We start from the raw sequence: 20,680 nt of genomic DNA on the forward strand, positions 1-20,680 counted from the left end.
AGTTACATGAGTAAGGAAATGAGAACATTTCCTATGGAGCATTGTTACCCCTTCCTTTGTTTTCCCCCTACAATCCCTTCCTTCCCCACCTCCCCAACTCCTCCCTCCCCACCCCCAAGTTGTAAAGTTTGTTTTCAACATAGTGTCTTGATCATCTCATTGGGTGAGGAGGGCATGTAGAAGTTTGTACTTTAAATATAGTCAAATTTATCAGTCTTTGATGACTTCTGGGTTTTGAGTCATAGTATTCCACTCCATGATATGAAGGATTCTGTCTAAATTTTCTTATTTTGTTTATTATTTTATCTTTAATATTTACATCTTTCATCCAATTGGAATTCTTCCTTGTAAGGTGTAAGTTAGACTTGGGTCCGAGTTTTTCTTTCTGCAAATGATTCCCCATTGCCCCAGCTCCAGTTATTAAATGGATATACCACCTTTATCATTAAAACGAATTTGAAAGCATTTGGGATCATAATAGAAAAGGCTCTGTAATTTGTCAGTTTTGTCCAGAACACCATTACAAGGGAAATTAGCTTTCAAGATATGATCTATAACTTTGCATTACCAGGGCAGAGTAAACTCTGAGTAACATAGATGCAATATAAATGTATCTTTTAAAACCCCAAGGGACCACTGACAGTCATGAGGAAACTGAGATATGAGCCATGATGGAGGGAATGCTTAGTGAGATTGAGTTTTGCATTGCAGGTCTTCTTCCCAGCTTGCCTCCAGGAGCTAGGACTGCAGAGGGGCCAATCATGGTGGGCCCAGGACCCCTGGCTATCTCACTGTTCCTGCCTAGCCTCACCCTGCTGGTGTCCCACCTCTGCAGCTCTCAGGATATCTCCAGTGAGCCCAACAGTGAGCTGCTGTGCACCCGGAGGGAGCACCCCATCGTGGCCTTCGAAGGTGAGAGCATCCCACTTGGTTGTCCTGAAAGACCTAGATCAGACCTGAGTAGGGTCTTCTTAGGTGTTAGAAGCCCTTGGATTGTTCACTCCTTGTAGGTTCTGAGACTTCTTCCTGTAAGGATAGATATTTTAAGAACAGGTAATAGTGGGCTGGATCTAATTTTTGTCTCTGAATCATTTATTCACGTCCGTCCTTCATACGTATGGGGAGAAATGGTCATCCATCTTGCCTGAGAGTGGTCAGGATTTGGTTGGTGGCCTCAGTTCTATCTGTTCTGTAAGGCTAGGCTCCATTTCTTAGCTTCTTTTAAGGAAGGAGCAAGGAGCCTCTTGCATTAGGAAGTCCCTGGCGATCTCTAGAAGGCTTCCTTCTTAGTCTAAATCTGCTGCAGGAATGCCCGTCTTTAGAGTCCTGGGAGCCCTCAGTTGAAAGGGGCCCTGGTTGACTCATTATTCCTCTTTGTGTCAACAGAGAGCCTGGGAGTGTTGTATTAAAGTGTTTCCCAAACTGGAATTTGTGAATCTCTGGACATATTCCAAAGGGTCCATAAATTCTCCACGATGTCTAAAATTAGTATATACATTTGACGATAATCCAAAAATATGAAATAAAATGCGAATTCTAGAGAGGCCCAAAAGTTCTCCCATGGCCTGTTAACCAGTTTGAGGGTCTTTGCGTGACTCACAATCACATTCACGTTTCACATGCCACCACAGATGCTGTGGTGTCATCTCCAGAATCCTTGGTCCTTGAGTCCAATTAACACTGGGCTACTCCTTCCTCAGAAACACCTGGTTGGGGAAGGCGGGCAGGGACATGAGATTGCCTCCTCCTTTTACAAATAGGAAAAACAAGCCTTGGATGTTGGGGAGACTTCAAAATCACACCTCAAGGTCAGTCTCCTAATACTGTTGCTTGTTCACTGCAGAGCAATCACATAGTCTCTGCCCCACTGGGCCCTAGATAGGAAAACACAAAGCCCTGTCCTCTGGGTGGCCACATGGCCAGCAGGGTCAGAAAAGATGGAAACCAGAGCAGAAAATCAATCATCAATTCCAAGGCTGGCATGGGGACTTAAGGAGCCACATGAATGAGAGGTGTGGGAGCTGCTGGAATGGGAGGCTAAGGGCATGCTGGGAGTGTGGGTTCCTATCTCCAGGAGGAAGATTCCCAGCTATCTTCTTGCTGTTGCCTTATTTGAGCTGGGATCCCCTAGCTTTGGTGGTTGTCTCTGTAGGGAAAGACCAAATGGGGAAACAGAGGAGCAGAATTCCTAGGGTGGGTTGAGATTGCAGGACTCTGTGACAGCTCCTCATAGACATTTCCTCTTGGAGGGTTTGGGGTATGATTGGCCCTACTGATTCAGAGGAATCCTTTTTTACCTTCCCCTTCTTGTAGTTGGTCTGTATGGAGGCACACTGGGGTGGGAAAAGGATAAGCAAGGAGAGAGATGGGAGGGTCCTTAGTGTCTGGGTCTCCTAAGACCATCTGTGATCTTCAGCATAAGTTAAATGAACATGATGTCCCACCCACCTGCTTACAAAATGAAGGAATGAAGGAACCTGCCACCCTCTCTTCATCCCTTACAGCTTTGAGTTTTCCTATTTACCAATGTGTGTGTGTGTTTGTGTGTGTGTATGTGTATGTGTATGTGTGAGGCATACTGAGATCAATAACTTCTTCTGCTTCTCTCTCTCTCTCTGTCCTTCTCTCTTTCTTGCTTTTTTTGGTGGCAGTACTAAGGCATGAAATCGGGGCCTGGATGCTGTCCCTTAAGTTTTTCACTCAAGGCTTGCACACTACCACTTGAGCCCATAGCTCCAGTATTGGCTTTTTGTTGTTGTTGGTTCATTGGAGATGAATTTCACAGGGTTTCCTGCCCAGGCTGGTTTTGATCCATGATCTTCAGATCTCGGCTTCTTGAGGAGCTAGGATTACAGGTATGAGGCACCATGTCGAGCAATCACCAACTTTCTATAAGCCCTGTTGGTGCCAGCACGGAGAAGGTGCAATTGTGCGCCGGAGGTAAACAAACATTTCTTATTTATTTATTGTCGGTCGTGAGGCCTGAACTCTGGGCTTGAGCCCTGTCCTTGCGCTCTTCAGCTCAAGGCAAGTGCTCTACCACTTGAGCCACAGCACCACTTCCGGTTTTCTGGTGGTTTACTGGAGATAAGAGTCTCACGGACTTTCCTGCCCCGGCTGGCTTTGAACTTCGATGTTCAGATCTCAGCCTCCTGAGTAGCTAGGATTACAGGTGTGAGCCACCGGGGCCTGGCAACAAACATTTCTTTTGGGTGCTCAGACATCTTATATTTATTTCTCAAAGGCCACTGCCTTTCATTCCTGGTCCAGCTAGTCACAACCTGAACTGTTTCCCTGGTCTCCCTACATTAATGGTACAGCTGAACACGCAGTAGCAACTTGGTTTCCCTTGGGCAAGGGACTATGCTCTGGCTGATGACATGTTTTAGAGAAACTGCCTTATTCTAGCACATCCAACTCCCTGGCTTCCAAGACCCCCTCAGACAGCATGCTGCATTTCTGGCTAATGTGCAGGCCTCCCACCTTGTAGCTGTAGCTCCCCTCTCTTCTGCCACCTGACAGATCTGTGAACAACCCCTAAATATCCTAGAGCAGCTGCCAGTTGCAAAAGCTGATGGGAGGTTTTATGTTTTGTAAGGTTCAATCTTCTCCTGGGGTTTCTTTGAAGGGGGCCACCTGGGTTTCTTCTCAGCCTTCACATTGTTGTTGGCCACAGCATGCCCTTTCTCGACAGTGGGGAGAAACCAGCCTGGAGTTAACACCAGCAGTGGTTAATCCACAAAGTGGGTAATTGAATTGGCTATAATTAAAATCACAGGCGCGTCATGGAGAATGTCATTTTTCTCTTAAAGTCCCTGTCCAAAGCCTTTGCTGCACACAGATCTCAGAACGTGCTTGGTGTTTTAAAGACAGCCTTCCCTCTGGTCCCCTTTGCCTGTTTAATAAGAGGAAGTTGGCTCCCTTCCCAAGGCTCCCCAGCACCAAGGCACCGTGCCCAGCCACCTCTCTCCTTGCCCTTCGCCACTTACCCATGTAGGCTCCTTTGGGGCTGGAAGAGAGGAGCAGAAGCTGCAAGGACCTCCCACCCTCAGCTGCCATTGTCATCCTTCCTGAGATAAAGGCCTTGAATGGAGATGGAATGAAGTCCCTGCATGGACCAGTCAGGCCACATGCATTGCTCTCCCGTTCAGCTGCCCACATGTGGAATGCCCCTGTCTGCAGGAAAGGAGGGACTGCAGTACAGCCTGTTTGCTGCTGTTAGAAAGCATCTGGTCTGAAGAGGACCACACACACAGGGAAAAGGCTGAGCACATTCTGAGTGCCAGTGACAGACAATGTGAACAGAACAGAAAGCTAAAGAGAATGTGCAGAGGTTAGCATCCAGGTCTTTCCTGGAGAGGAGAGCCCTTGGTTTAGTCTCTAAGGTTGTCCAACATCCTACCAAGATTTTCAAGAGTGGGGCTGAGGTCAGCAAAAAACCAAAACAAAACAAAACAAAAAACAGCTCACTGGGGTTTAGATCCATTGATTATACCTATATGTCCAAATACCATTAAGGTACTGTGACAATTTTTGCCAGCAACTTGTCACCTGCTGGGGGCAGGGGTGGGCCCAAGGAGTCTGTTCCATTTTGCTGCAGAATTTCTTTTTTTAATCATGCATATCACAATTTTCTGAAAAACATCCAACTTAAAAAAAAAAAAAAAACCTCCAGTTCTCCAGGGAGCGATTAAGTGTTTGCCTGTCGTGCAGAAATGAAGGGCTGCTTTTACTCTGTAGTGGAGGGATAATGAGCAATGATTTATTTCCCTTGCATTACACACACACACACATATATACACACACACACTTCTGGGACTTATGGGAGCCAGTCACTAATGTACTGAAGAGAGAGAGCACAGGGCCTCCCATTCACCTTCTTTATCCCATCAGTGTAAAAGTTCTTCTGTCTACAGCTCCATCCTTACTGGTGTTAGTTCCCTCCCTGCTGGGAGGCATGGATGGAGTGAGATCTGTTAAGGAGCTATGGGCCACGATAGGAACAGTGGGTCTCCCGTGGAAAAGAACAAGAGAAAGTCAGCCAGCACAGTCCCAGACCATTCCCCATTTATCCAGACGGCTGCATGGTACCCTTTCTGCCCACTCAGTCCTTCTGAATGGCTTTGTCTGGAAGAACCTTCTTAAAGATAGGGGTGGACTCTGACTTCCCAGACTCTGTCCCTTCCACCTCTATGGAATCTTATCTAAGACCTGATTCTCCTGGTTGAATTCATGCAATATTTATAGTTGCCCAGGATCCAAGAAAGATCTTTCTGCCAAGAACCAGTAGCACATGCCTACAATCCTAGCTACTCAGGAAGCTGAGATCTGAGGATTGTGATTCGAAGCCAGCCTGAGCAGAAAAGTCTATGAGACTCTTATCTCCAGTGAACCACCAGAAAACTGGAAGTGGAGCTGTGGACCAAAGTGGTAAAGTGCTAGCCTTGAGAGGTAAAAGCTCAGGGGCAGCACCCAGGTCTTGAGTTCAAGCCCTACAACTGACAAAACAGAGATGGGGGGTGGGAAGGAAGGAAGGAAGGAAGGAAGGAAGGAAGGAAGGAAGGAAGGAAGGAAGGAAGGAAGGAAGGAAAAAAGGAAAAGATTGATTGTTCTTGGTCTTCAAGATAAACCATTGGCCAGAAGCATATTGTGGTAGAACTCCGATGTCAGTAAAGCAGAAGGCTATGGGAGCTCTAAATCCTGTTTGTGGGGGTCAGGGAATTGGGGGTGACAGGGACTGTGCCATTGTGCAGAGGCACAGAGGTTTTCAGGCTCTATGAGTTTGAGAAGTACGTTTTAGTTTAGTGTGGCGGGGGCAGAGGGTTGGAGGGAATGTAAGGATGAAGCACCATTCTTTCATTTAGTCAAATGATTGCCAGGCAGATAGCTTGGGAGAACAGTGAGGCCAGAAACCCAGAGGTGATAGGACTTGAAACTTTCCCTGGGGAGCTGGGAAGAGTTCTAAAGCTTCAGAGTGACATAGCCACATTTGTATTCTAGAAAAATGGCTTTGGTGGCCTTGTGAAAATGGACTGGAGAGGGCAGGAGTGGATCAGGCAGGTTGGGAGGCTGTTGGCACCAATCCAGGACAAGAGATGAGGGTGCATGATAGGGGATGAGAATGGAGTGAAAGATGTGTGTGTGTGTGTGTGTGTGTGGATTGAGAAACCGTTTGGAGATAAAAACAGGATGTGTACTGATATAGCTGCTGGAGATCTGGAGGAAAGTCAGGGATGATTCAAAGTTCCCCTGTGTACAGGGTAAAATCTTCTTCCAATTGCAGAAACAGCACTCTCTGATCTTCCCCAAGGCCACACAGCTGGCTGCTCCAAGGTGGGCAAGCGCAGCTGGGAACTCTGGTTGAACAGTAACCACAGGGTTGCCTTTTCTCCTACCAGATCTGAAGCCATGGGTATCTAACTTCACCTACCCTGGAGCCCGAGATTTCTCCCAGCTCGCTCTGGATCCCTCCAGGAACCAGCTTATCGTGGGAGCCAGGTAATGAGATGCAGGAGAGACTTGGATGGAAGTTGAAGGGGGCTGGAATTGGACGGAGGGAATATTGTTTTGGATGAAGGCACTGTGGACAAACCCCTATCCTGAGTCCTGGTCTCTTCTGCCAGACTCTTGTATTTAACTGTCTATCCTCATGGAAGGTAGCAGATAGAGGCTGGAGGCAGGGAGATGGCCCCCTAACAGTTCCTGATCTCAGCCAGGGTGTTTTTCAGGGGTTGGCAGAGATGTCTGCTGGTTACCTTCTGCCCCAGTCCCTCCCTGATGCCAGGACCTGCCCAGTTGGCAAATTCTCTCAGAGCTCTCAAAGAAAAGGTGCCCAGGAGCCCCCTGCTGGCCAGCTGGCAGCCTGCACCTGGGGTGCTGGCACAGGCCACGTGCCTTCTTTTATGAAGGGCCTCCCTTCCCTGTGGCCTGTTCCCCTGAGCCCCATTGCTCACATCTGGTATTCAAGAGATAAAGCTCCCTAGGGAGGCTCATGAGACTTTCTGGGGTGGAGTAGGAGGAACTAATTTCTCACCAATTGTTCAACTGCTGGCCCTGGTAAGGAAGGAGCTTAGAGATGGCCTATCACATAGGTTTCAGGCTGTTCCTGGGCCAGCAACTCCTGCAGCACCTAGGAGCTGGTTGCAAGTGGAAATTCCCCAGGCTCAAAAGCAGCTTTCTGACTCTAGAGTCAGAAACTCTGGGGGTAGACCCCTCCAACTTGGAGAATGGCTAGTCTGATCCAAAGCCCTCATTTTAAACATGAGGAAGTAGAGGGCTTGAGAGGGAAAATAGACCTTCCCAAGATGGCAAAGGCATGGGGTTAAGTCTAGATCTCCTAACCGCAGGGCTATTTTTTGTTTGTTTGTTTGTTTCTGCTGGTAGGTCTGTGTTACATGCACTGAATTTTTCACTCTTGGTGCCAGATGTTCTGTGTGGTTTAGCAGGTCTAGAGGCAGGAGGGATGGACAGAGGTAGCCAGTGGGTTGGTCACTTCTGGGCTACTCTGGCTGGTCATACTTGACTCCTGGTCTTCTGTGTCTTTGCCTCATTTTCTGTATGAAAAGGAAGCAAGTCATGAGTAAACTCTGGACTAGGATCAAACAAGCTGCATTCTTATCCTAGGGAGAACTTGAACTTTGAGTCTCAATTTCTTCATCTATGAAGTCTGAGTTACAGTCTTAGTGGAGCCAACTATACAGGACTAGTGAAAAGTTGGGGTTGAATGTATTTTCTTTTCATTTAAACAAAGCTCTAAAATTATTTTGCACCAGCATTATGTGTTATGGTATTAACATGCAAGAGTTACAAAAGGATACAAAAGGCTGGGTGCTGGTGGGTCATGCTTGTAATCCTAGCTACTCAGGATGCTGAGATCCGAGGGTCTTATTTTGAAGCCAGCCTAAGCAGGAAAACCCAGGAGACTTTTATTTCCAATTAGCCACCAAAACGGGGCAAGGAGAGGGGAAGGCTCTGAGGAGCTGAAAGTGGAGCTATGGCTCGTGTTAGAGCAGTAGCCTAAAAAAAAAAAAAGCTCAAGGTCAACACCAGGCCCTGAGTTCAAGCTCCAGGACTAGCACAAAAAGAAAAAGAAAGAATGAGAAAAAGAATATTCAGTGAAAAGCAAGGTTCACACCCCTCCACACCAGTAAGATCCCTCCTGGGGGTGTAACCTAGCTCCACCTAGGTGGACCTTCTTAATAGCACACAGAAACACAGATTGGAGAGGCCTTCCCTCATAGTTTCTACAGATGTAGGCACACAAGGTACTGGACCTTAATTTCTGACAGAGAAATAATCATTTTTCTTTTGTACTTTAACATGAGTTTACATTCAGTTATAAGAAATAATAGAGAGATATCCCATGTACCCTTTGTCCAGGGTCCCCCAATGGTATCATCTTATATAACTGTAGTGCCACATTATAATTCAGAAGCTGACATTCATGTCATCCTTCTGCCCAGCTGGGATTTCACGTTTGCATATGCACTTTTCAAACCCAAAGAGTAGCATCTAGAGACTCCTCTCTGAACCTTGTGGAAGCATTTTGAAAGCTATCTTTCATTCTGCACCTGCCATGTGCCCAGCAATATTATTATTTTATGTACTTTTATGTGGTAAATCAGCTAATACACGTCGCAGAGCATACGTGCAGCAAGTAATCCAGTACGTGTCGTAAACCGTGCATGCAGAAAATCATCCAGTCTTTACCATTGTCTTAGAAAGTGAATTCTGTGAGGCCCCTATTTTAGGAACCAGCACTTATCAGAGGTTAAGAGTCCTGCCTGTAGTCACACTGCAGGCACACCCTGTAAATGGTGTTTTTTTTTTATGGGTAGATATGTTTGAAAGCTTCCCTTCCACAGCTGGAAAGCATACTTTGTCCTGGGTCTTTGAGCCTAGACAGAGAAAAAGTCCACTCTGGGCTGGTGTCTTATGATTTGTTATGGATCCTTGTAGATTTTTCCTCTTGTTTTCCTTCTTCTCTACCTGACTTTTTTTTCTCCTTCTTCCCAAACCTCATGAAACTCAAGAATTCAGGTTAGGGATTTCTTTTTTTTTAATTAAAAAAATCAGTTTATAATCCTGCTTTGTTCCCTACAGAACGGAGGATGAGATGGGCTGGAGAGATTTCTTTGCTCTCAGAAGCGCCGGCTGGGATGTTGTGATGAATGATTTTTGATGGGATAAAGATGAACCAAGTGATGGAATGTTTCCCCTAATTTGTTAAAGCTGTGAGCAGATGCCAGTGTTACCTGAGCGCACAGCTGGGGCAGAGCCATAAGCTGGAGCCCATCTGTCCCCAGTCCAGGAGTGTGGCACAGGGAAGCCCTGCCAAGGAGCTGGAGAGGGGATTCGGGGGGAGCAGCTGAGGCCTGCAGCCAAGGTCATCCGTGAGGCTGCCCAGCCCCAGGACAGCAGAGAAGCTGAATGGGACCTGGGCCAACAACCAGAACTAGGAGAGGATCTCCCTATCGGAGGTGTCCAATTGCAGCCCTGGCTTCCTTCAGCAGGGCCCCTCCTTCCCATTTTGGCCCACTTCACAACTTTCTCCTCATTTCTCAGCACAGCTAAGGTGAGCCAGAACTTTCTAAAGTAATTATTCCTAAAAAGTTCTGGAACCCAAAGAAGAATGGCTTAGAAGAGAAAAAAAAAAAAAAAGAAGAGGAACAAAGTCTTTGGAGGGGAACCAAGATTTTTAATTCTGTTTGTTATTAACACTTTTTTTTCTTTTTTCTTTTCCTTTATTTATTTATTTTTTTGTGCTGATACTGGGGCTTGAAACTCAGAACCTTGTGCTCTTATTTAGTTTTTTACTAAAGGTTAGCTCTCTACCACTTGAGCCATACTACCACTTCTAGCTTTTTGATGATTAATAGGAGATAAGAGTCTCTTATTTTTTCTGCCCAGATTGATTTTGAACTGTAATCCTCAAATCTCAACCACCTGAATAGTTAGGCTTACAGGTGTGAGCCATTGGTACCTGACAATAAAGACTTTTAATGAGTCTTCATCAGCCTCTGAAATAAGAAAGCCAGGCATTGACTGCTTCTCCATTTTTCAGATGTGGGCACTGAGATCCATAGACAGCCCTAGCAAGTGGGCTCAGCTGGAATTCTGCCTGTCTGTCATAGGGTCTGAACCTTGAGTTTAAAAATCACTTCTCTGTGGCACTTTGACCCAATGGGTATGTCACCCTTATGACTCCTTGAGTTCTGAGTCCCTACAGATAGCCCTCTGGCTCTTAAGTCCACACAAAGTGGTTTGAGCAATGCCTGATCCTTATGAATTCTCAGTGTCTGAATTTTTTTTTCCTGTTGGTCCTGGGATTTGAACTCAGGGCCTGGGTACTGTCCTTTTGCTTTTTCGCTCAAGGCTAGCACTCTACTACTTGATCCACAGCTCCACTTCTAGCTACTTATATTTTTTTGTAGTTAATTGGAGATAATCTCACGGACTTTCCTGAACCATGATCCTCAGATCTCAGCCTCTTGAGTGGCTAGGATTATAGGCATGAACCACTGGCTCCCACTATTAACACTATTAAATATTTAATATTTAAATAACTGTTGCTATTTAAAGCATGTGAGCAGCCAGCTGCTGGATAAAAAGTGTTTGAGGAAGATGTTGCTGGCAGTGCTGTAGAGGCTGGAGGTGTAAGGAGGAACACAGGTGAGGCAGAGGATGGGGTAACTGGATTTTAGGAGACAAGGTAGGTGGTCCAGGAAGAAGGCCATGGAGAAGTCAGATCTAGAGGAGTCACAGGCAATAAGAAAGCAAACGGGATTCTGGGGGCCTGTATAGTGAGGCATAGTGCTCAGGATGGTGGCCAGCAAGGAGGAAGCTGGTTTGAGTCCCTTCAAGAAAGAGCTCCTGGGGTTACATGTGAACAGAAACAGGCTCCAAGGTTGGAAAAGATGAAGTCAGAAGAAAGTTACAAGTTTAGTTTTTTGATATTAACTGGAATTATGCAACACTTTATTCTATAAAACAAAATAAGTGTTTGGGATTAGGTACCCATGGCTCATGCCTGTCATCCTAGATCTCAGGAGGCTGAGATCCGAGGATCAAAGTTCCAAGCCAGGAAAGTCTATGAGAACCTTACTTCCACTTGAACTACACCAGAAGTGGAGATGTAGCAGTAGAGTGTCAGCCTTGAGGGGAAAAGCTAAAGGACAGTGCCCAATTCTTGAGTTTAAGCCCCAGTACTCTCTCTGTCTGTCTCTCTGTCTCTTTGTCTCTCTTACTCTCTGTCACACACACACACACACACACACACACACACACACACACACAAAGGTTCTGATGGGGCTGAGCCAAAGACATTCATTTTATAGACAAAAAATGGCTCTTAAAGAAAGCAGAAACAAAGAACTAAAAACAGATTGGCCATTTCATAGTTCTTCTTCTTGTAGAGTGGAGACAGAACAATAGAAAAATAACTGTGGCTAACATCAGGTGACATCAGTACCTGCTTTGGTGTCAGATCAAGGCAGACAGAATGTAACTATTGTGCCAGTTGAAACTAGTCCATTTGGAAATTTTGGCTCTTCTCTCTCTTTCCTGATTTCTTTGAAGATCAGTTTTGGAAACTTTAGCATGACCAATTCTCTGTCTGGTCTTTGGGGACCTAGTACTTTTGGGACCTAGGAGCTTAATCTAAACAATGGTCTCCTTTAACTTATTTAACAGTAGAATGAGGAGTTTCCTCCCTATGCTTGCTGGGTTAGCTAGGACCAGATATAGCACAGGACTCGAGGGGGTAGACAAATCTGAGAGTTACTGTCTATGTGACCCAGACCATTGATGCAACTTGTTTCCTCATCTATAAAATGGGATGTTCTCTATCTATTGCTAGAGCTACAAGACATTTTAACACACTAACAAGAAGCGATGTTCTCCCTGGACAGTGGCCTACCATAGGTCCTCTGCAGTCAACATAGTCTTGGCACCCCATGAATCCTGAACCAGGAGACTTCTTCCTGGGGTGGGGTCCTGCCTACAAACCTAGCGTGCCTTATGTTTTCTGTTTCTCTTTTTACAGGAACTACCTCTTCAGACTCAGCCTTGCCAATGTCTCCCTCCTTCAGGTACATTTAGTTTTCTTCCTGAAATTTCCTGAATTTGGAAGTTAGGGCAAGGAGAGGGGCGGGTGGCAACCTGAGATGTGATATTCACAATTCAGCCCCTAATATTCACAGCAGGTGCCATCTGCCCTTTCCCATCTGGTCATGGCCTCAGAGCCTGTTATTAAAGTCACTGCTGGGGATATACTTGGGAGTGGGGTGCAGCCTACATACACATAGGGGTGCTGCATACAAGGCTCTTGCATAATTCAGAGAAGCTGCTGGTGAGAAAATGAGCACCAGGTCAGGATGAACAACTGTCTCTTTGACTGGACAGATGCACAAAATTCACCTGACCCTGTTTGCCTCTGAGATCCATCAATTTCTGAGTTAAAACTGGAGTTGTATTGAGAAAACTGGGACTATTGGGAATTCTAAGTCCACAGGAAGCTCTCTTGAGTTTGGGCCTCTAGGAAAAGGGTGTCCCTGGTTCCCTTCTTAGCTTGGCCTAAGTGATTCCGTTCTAATTCATTTTCACTGAGCTGTGATTGATTTATTATCTGTTGCCAAGAAAGACTCCCCAAGCATAATTCCCTAAGTGCTCTGAGAGACTTTTTAATGGGACTCCCTGATCCAGAACAGTTATCCCAGATTGAGAAACAGATGCCAAACCATCTCCGCAGAGGCTGAACATTCCAAAGGACAATCATCTCTTCCTCAGTGAGAGAAGAGCTTCACTTATCATGTTTAGAAGGCTTCATCTCCCAACTGTCGAGCACTCATTGAGCACTGACTGGACATCAAAACTGAACTGGGGGCTGGGGGTACAGGAAGGATAGTCTTTGACCTCCAGGAAAAGTGATAAGTGGTGCATGCAATCTAATTAGAATTCAAAAGGTTATCCAGCGCTGGACTATTTGGCATTGAGTTTCACCACAGTGGGCAGATAGGGAAGGATAAGCTAGTATGACATTTTGGTCTCCTTTTTTCCAACCTGAGTCCACACTCTATGGGATCACTGCAACTCTTGGATGGCTATCAGAGGATGGTATGAAGTTTTTTCCGTGGAAAGGGAGGGGTCAGGAGGAATAAGGAAAAGTTGCAAGAAAAATACATTTATCCTTCTATTTATCCCTTTACTGGGCAATCTGCCTATCTGCTTATCTGTCCATCCAACCATACCTCCAATAAACATTTAGTGAATGCTCACTAAAATCCAAGTCTGGTATTAGATTATGGTAGTAGGCATTTGAGTTTCAAAGGTAAAGTCTATCCCTTGGACTTAGGATCATATGTAAGGGGCTGGGAAGGTGGCTCAGTGGTAGAGCGCTAGCCTTGAGCTGAAGAGCTGAGGGACAGCACCCAGGCCCAGAGTTCAGGCCGCACAATCAGACACTCCCCACCCACCCCCCCCCAAAAAAAGGATCATATGTAAATTCCCTTTCTTAGAGGTGGACCGTGTGATATGTTCCTGAGGCCTGGGCTGGTTCCCAGAGACAATATTCTGTGGTTTGCCAGTTTGGTCATTCTGTGGCATTGCTAGTAGCCAGTAGCTAGTATAGAACCTAGTTTCTAAGTGGAATCTATAGAAACTTAACCCAGCAGGTCAGGGATCGAGGAAGTCAGGGCCGAGAAGGTTCAAAGTAGGGTGGGGGGAAGGGGAGGCCATAAGTCTAGGGGGGCTTCCCTAAGCACCAGGCATTTGACTTTATTGGATTCCTAAGGTCTGTCAATGAAGATCCTCTGTGTAGAGGGGCCAAGGATGGAAGAGATAGAAATAATGGCAGTGCTGTGGGAGCGGTGGCCTGGATGCACAAGGAACCCTCTGGGCCCAGCAGGGCCTGCAAAGGCTTCCCAGAGTTGCTGCCTTTGAACTGGAGCTCAAAGGATGTGTTTTCCAGGCGGGGAAGGGGATAAGAGAGGTGTAAAATAGCACACAGCATTGAGGGTCAGGATCAGAGGATGGCAGTGGGGTAAGGGTAGGAGATGAGGCCTGGAAGAGACAGAGCAGCCTCGCTGTGAGGTGCTTCATTGCTTAAATGAGGGGGGCCAAATTTTATTCTGAAGGGCAATGGGAATCCACTAGTGACTTAAGCAGAGAAGTGGCATGAACAGGCTTCACCATTTGATCACCTGGGCCAAGAAAGACTAAGGGTGGAGAAGCTAATTAGGAGACCATTGAAGTTGTCCTGGCAAGTCATGGGGAGACTTTACTGGAAGACATGGGTGTGAAAATAGGAAGGGATCTTCAGGTAGCAGATCACACAGGCCCAGAACATCACACAGCTCCAGGATCTTCAGACTTGCTAGCTCTGTGTAAGGTGACCCTCGGTGTGGGTCAAATGAACAAATTAACAGTGTTTAGACCACAGAGATGAAGCTGGGTTTCTGACATGCACAGCCGGATGTTGTGAATGAGGAGGGGAATGGTGCTTGCTTGGCCACTGATGGCCACTGAAAAACACTGTTGCCTCTTAGATTCTGGCTTGCTTTCTCCTGGATTCTAGAGGCACAGACTCAGTTTCAGGGGTATTCTCAGAAAAATAGCCTCAAGAGGATCAGGAACTGGGTTTACCACCTTTCCCGGGATGTCACTTAGGGACCTATCCTCAAAGTACAGCCTGGATTCTCCTAAGAAATGCAAGGAGAAAAATAAATATACTTTGTGTCCACATTGTGGCCACAGAGGAGAAAAAATAAACAAGAGGTTGGGACAGGCCATCCAATGCCCTCTCAACAAGACTGGAGACCTTGGCTTCTGATCCTCAGAGTGGCTCCTTTGTGTCTGCTGTCTGGCCTGGGGAGAAAACCCTAGCTTTTGAGTTTTGACTGTAAAAGTGTCGCACCAGTAAGGATCCTGCCATTGCCTTCACTGGAGGTGTCTAGCCCCTGCTCTAAGCTTTCAGTCTAATTATAAACAACTGACCAAGGACTGCCCTGTCAAGGGCAAGGATGCACATGGGTTTTAAGGTTTCATTAGAGAGCCAATTGAGCCTCCCACTTGGTTCCAGGGTATGACTTAAGCAAACGTAAAACCCGATGTTTTATTGATAGCTTAAATAATTAACATTCCTTAAAGTAAAATCTAAATGCAAACAGTTTATGCAAACCGGTATCCATTAAAGGGATTCTAAGTACCTGACCTCTATTAAACAATTAATGTAAACTGCTATTCCTTAAGGAAAATCGAAATCACAGGCAGGAGGGGCAGCCTGAAACCGAGCAGTTGTGTGTGTTAAGGTGGAGGAGGGATTGGAGAAGTAGGGGATGAGTAGGGGAATTAAGTCAGCTTAAATCAGCTCACTTGCACTGTTGTTACCAGCTTAACCCAATCAATTAGTTTTGGAAAATTTTGAAAAGGAGGCCAGTGATCAGTGACATTGTGTCAGGGGGCTGAGAAGCCAGCATGATGAGCTATCTTGGTTCAGCAATTAGGAGCTCAGGAGCAATCTTTGCCAGAGTAGGTCTAGGGGATGATGTGTATGGAGGGCAGTTGTAACAGATTCATGATCTCAGGATGCCATGAAAGTTTTGTTAGGACCTGGGTTGTCATTGGGGGTGATTCCTGAGTTCTCTGCCTTCTCTAAGCTTGGATGATGGCCACAACATAGATTTGTTGGAAGGTTAAACTCTACTGAATGGTGCTCAGATGTGCTGATGCTCAGCCATTATCTCTGTCTGGCTTCTATGTGTCCAGGAAAGTTGCTGAATTCACAAGGAAACTCTCTGATTCATGTCTCTGGGTATCTCATCTATTCTTAAAAGACTTGAACCACACAGCTACTAGAGATCATCACCCTGGAGTTTCTGCATGGAAAGTTGATAGTATATGTCAAATTACACTCCTTGATTGATAGCCATCAAAAGTGAGAAATTTCAATAGGCATATATTCATATGTAGTATGAAATATGAGACATCATCGGAGAAGAGATTTGGTGCCTTCTGGAAGTGGAAAGTGGATGGAGTGATCATCCTGACTTAGTAGAGCAGAATGCCTTACAGAGGCAAGCTGAAGCCTTAGATAGGCTCAGAAATTGGAGTGTGGGATATTGTGGAATTGAGCATTTGCTGGCCCAGCCATTTGCTGAAATCAGCCATTTCTTCCAGAAGCATTGGTTCCTTTCAGTGGGAAAGGGTTAGTGATTTATTTTTAAATATGTATGAATAGTCAATAATCATCAGACATTTGAGGAAATAAATGAAAGTGAAGACCAAAATAAGCAAATAAAGAAATGAAGGAAGCTGTAACAAACAGAGATAATGTAAGCAATATAAGAAAATGTTTTAAAATTTAATTACAAAAAATTAGTATCTTCTGAAATATGAAAGCATTTTGTCTATAACCAATAAATTTCAAATTAGAAATGCAATTGGGAAAGAAGAATTGAATTATAGGATTAAAAGATTAAGTTGAAGAAAAATATACGAGAAATTTAAAAAACAAACAATAAATCAAAAATAAAGAACTAACAGAAAACTAGGAGATCATTGCACAAGAGCCAACAGTGGATTGGATTTGTAATAGTTGTACACACACACTCACAAACACACAAAAACAGAAACACAAAAAGAAAAAGGCAGAAAGGTGAAGTAGAAATTAAGGCTGAAATAACATTAAAAAAAACTTTGTTAAAATGAATCTTCAAATAGAAAAGGCTGACTTAGTTCTCAAAAGACAATAAACACCCAGTGTGAAATTCAGGCCACTGTTCATAAATAGAAGATCCTAAAAGACTTCCAGAAACCAAAAAAGCTACTACAAAAGACGGAGAGTCAGCATCATATCAGAATTCTTTAGAGCAATGTCGGAACCTAGAAAACCATAGAAGAATAAATACTCTGAAAATTCTAAATAAAAGCCAGATGCCAGTGACTCATGCCTGTAATCATAGCTACTCAGAAGGCTGAGATCTGAGGATGAAGGCCCAAAGCCAGTCCCAGCAGGAAAGTCCAAGACTCAACTCCATGAGGCACCAAAAGAACTGAAAGTGGTTCAAGTGGTAGAGTGCTAGCCTTTGGCAAAAATGCTCAGCAGCACCCAGGCCCTGATTTCAAGCCCCAGGTCTGGCATAAAAAAATCCTAGAGCTTTCACTGCTATGCATCACTATTACTGCCACCACTGCTACTTTCCTATCAATGATGAAAAACACAGACAAGCGGGTAGTCTGTGGCCTGAGCAGCAGGGACTGCAGCCACCAGGTTGAACACAAGGAGACAGGTAAAAGTCTGCTGTGAAGGAAGACCAGAAGCAGCCCACTGAAGCCTAGCTCCTATCCATGCCCCAGCATGTGGATCAACTCTGGCTGAGGAACCTAAATGTCATAATGAGACCAGAGACTGACAAGTCTCAGCATTGCAACCTGGTACTATATCTTTTCTTGCTGCTCTCCATCCTCCCAGATTTTATGGAAGGCAGAGCTATGACTTAGACACACTACAGTTGTTAAAGACATTAGCAGATCTGGACAGTGATTCCGTTTTTGGACTGACCTTCTGACATGCAATTTCTAGCTTCAGGAACTAGTAGGAAGTATTGGGAAGATAGCAAGGCCGTCCTACATGAAAGTAATTTTATCTTTGGTAGAGAAAGGAAGGAGTTACCGACTACAGAATCACATTCCTCTGTCCAGATGGATCTGGGATCAGTTTGTGATTGACTTTCTAAAAAATCTTGATCATAGTCAGAAGAAGTTGACCACTGCTGCGGGAGGCTGAAAGCTCTTGGAAGAATGGCAGGAAGTAGTTAAGATTACAGGTGTGACTCACCATATCAATCTTCTGTTAAAATGGAGTCTTTCTGCCCTGGGTGACTCAGGCATAAAGAAGAAGTGAAATCCTCATCTCAACTTCCAGCAGCCAGGCTAAGCGCAAATATTGAATGATAAGACCTGGCTTTGAACTAAGATCCTCCTGATCTCAGCCTCCCAAGTAGTTAGAAATACAGGTAGTAGCCTTAGAGGCTGGTGCATCATTTAGAAATCTTAGTGAGAGAAAGCAAAATAGAATTTTAAAGATAAATTAGTGTCTGGATGCCTTCTGTGAGACCTCTCTACCTGTTTTCCAGGTGGCCATGTTGAGAGCCATATTGAGAACCACAAGAAGGTGCTTTCCCATATGCAGCAAAAGATTAGAGCAAGGATGGGCTGAACTCCAAAGAGCCACTTATCAGGTGATACAGGACAGGAACTCACAGGGAAAGATGAACTAGTCCAATTCAATTACCTCCGATGGAGGGATTTCTAAGACACAAATATTTGGGGCCAGGTTGTGAAATGAGGAAAGGGACTGTACCATGATGCACTGTCCCTGTTGTCCCTTTTTTATTCACCCACCTGAATTCTGGGATCTTATATCCCCAACCCTGGTCATGAAAGTTTGTAGCAGAATTGCTCTGTGACATAACTGTGTGATGGAGGTCATGGTCATGGTCTTCAGTAGAGTTGTGCAGGCACCCAGGTAGAGTTTGGTCCCTAACTGTCCCTCATGTGGGTGGTGTGGATAGGGAAGGGGCTGCAGGTACAGCTGTCATTGAACCTGGATCACAAGATCCTGGCCACACTTCCTATTTTTTCATGTTTCATTCTAGCCGATAGGATACAAGAATTGAGGCCATGCCCACATCCCATGCTTCCTAGTAGCACTGGCATTCTCCTCTATTGGTTTATATGGCTACCAGCAGTTGAGAGAAGTAAAAGTGATACACGGTAATAAAGAGAATCAAGGTGATTTAAGAGATATAGTAAGAAGTAGTCATAGTAGGTGGTGATTGTGAGACAGAGATAGTTTCAGAGCCTGGGAATGTGCCCCGCTTCCCCATCCCAGTGCAAACAAGACAAAAAAACATTAGCTGCTGGAAAGAAACTACTGCAAGAATTCCCACAACAAAATTGTCCTGGAATACCAATGCAGACTCCAAGAAAAAGAATATTCGAAGGCAGGTAATCCCAAGACAAACACCCCTAGGGACTGTAATTGAACTGAGGGTGTGACCAAAGACCATGCAGACCCTGATTCTCTCCCTCCACTGGGCACTGCCAGAGCTGCCAGGGTCAAGAGTATCAAGGGGCCCATTAACACTGAGTGCCTGGAAAGGCACACCAACACCTGGTGCTTGCCCTGGACTCTAGCAGAATAAGAAGCCAACAGCTGTGGAATGAGGTCGAACAACTAAAGAGGAAAATAAAGACCTGCAGGAACAACAGGTGAAAGAAAATGAAAAGATGGCCTGTGTGCAGGAAGCTCTGAAAACAGAGTTGGAGCTCCACAAGCTATCAATACAGATGTTGGTTTTAGAAAAATTTGACTTACACTCTGCCCTGGCCCACATGCAGCAGGTGGCCAATGAAAGAGAACTGGAGCACCAAGATCTTGAAAGCTGCCTGCAGGCTTCAGAGCAGTGGGTCACACAGCTAGAGATGACACTGACTGCAGTCTCCACCACGCAGAATGAGACCAACAAGAACAATCTAGAGGGGAGTGCCAGTGGCTCACGCCTGTAATCCTAGCTACTCAGGAGGCTGAGATCTGAGGATTGCGGTTCAAAGCCAGCCCAAGCAGCACACTCCATGAGACTTTTATCGCCAATAAACCACTAGAAAACTGGAAGCGGTGCTGTGGCTCAAGCAGTAGGGTGCTCACCTTGAGCTGAAGAGGGCAGGAACAGTACCCAAGCCCAGAGTTCAAGCCCCACGACCGACAAAAAAAGAAAAGAAAAAAAGAACAACCTAGAACTCATGAAAGCCCTGAATAACGCGAAGCTGCAGCTCTAGGAAAAGGCCAGAAGCTGTGATGACCTGGAGGAAGAGATCACTGAGCTGCAGGAGAGGCTGGAAGTGCATCTGACACAGAAGGCAGACATGAAGATCAAAGTTCACGGGTTTCAACAAGTACTAGTGGAGCAGGCAGAGTTGGAAAGACAAATGGACAACATGAAAGAGTTGTTGACAACATTAAAGTTGGAGGGAGAGAACTTTGTGCAGGACCTGAGGGTGGAGAGCTCCAGGTGGCAGGAGAAGGTCCAGCAGCTCTTGGAGCAGATGAGCAACTGAGAGAGGAGAAAGAGCAAGGGGTGAGGCAGCTGTTGGACCTAGAGCTGTTGGAACTGAGAAAGCAGCTGGCAGAGCTGCCGCCTCTGCAGCCCCCTGCATTGCAGGGCCATCTCAGGCTGAGCAGCAGCTGCAGGCCCAGGCCTTCCAGTTGCAGAAAGAGTTCAAGAACCCGGAGGAACAACTTCACATCCAGACACAGGAAAACCGGAGCCTCAATCTCCAGAACCTGGGGCAGCAACAGTGGCTGTGGATACTGAAGAAAGCTGAGGATTGGGATCAGCATGCTGAGGATCGGCACAAGATCCTCAAGACAATGGAATAAGAACATGTGACTATGAAATGCACACTCATGCATAACCGAGAGCTGAAAGATCAGCTGACCCAGCTGCAGGATGCCTTCAATAGGCTGAGATGGAGGAGGAGCTTGCTAGTGTCCTGCACTCTAAGCAGCAGGTGAAGACAGATACGCAAGAGAAGCGGGATGGAGCTAGAGAAGAAATGAGGAGAAAAGAGATGGCTGAGTTAAAGAGCCAAACAGCTCAGAATCTGCAGGAGCATAATGATC

The 20,680-nt window shown here is 45.6% G+C and overlaps 1 protein-coding gene across 2 annotated transcripts in view; it reads left to right on the top strand.

Moving 5' to 3' along the window:
* The first annotated feature begins 716 nt into the window (after nucleotides 1-716).
* The window catches only part of Sema5b (sema domain, seven thrombospondin repeats (type 1 and type 1-like), transmembrane domain (TM) and short cytoplasmic domain, (semaphorin) 5B), a 43,421-nt gene continuing 23,457 nt past the window's right edge, over nucleotides 717-20,680 (top strand). The window contains exons 1-3 of one of the 2 annotated variants that reach the window (XM_013019378.1): nucleotides 717-912; nucleotides 6,399-6,498; nucleotides 12,044-12,089. In XM_013019378.1, coding sequence (XP_012874832.1) covers nucleotides 762-912; nucleotides 6,399-6,498; nucleotides 12,044-12,089 — 297 coding nt within the window. In that variant the 5' untranslated portion in view covers nucleotides 717-761. The remainder of the gene's footprint in view (nucleotides 913-6,398; nucleotides 6,499-12,043; nucleotides 12,090-20,680) is intronic. The other variant, XM_013019379.1, reaches the window with a different exon arrangement.

The sequence above is a fragment of the Dipodomys ordii genome, unplaced genomic scaffold, assembly GCF_000151885.1.
Source record: "Dipodomys ordii isolate 6190 unplaced genomic scaffold, Dord_2.0 Scaffold45, whole genome shotgun sequence".
In the NCBI taxonomy this organism is placed as follows: Eukaryota; Metazoa; Chordata; class Mammalia; order Rodentia; family Heteromyidae; genus Dipodomys; species Dipodomys ordii.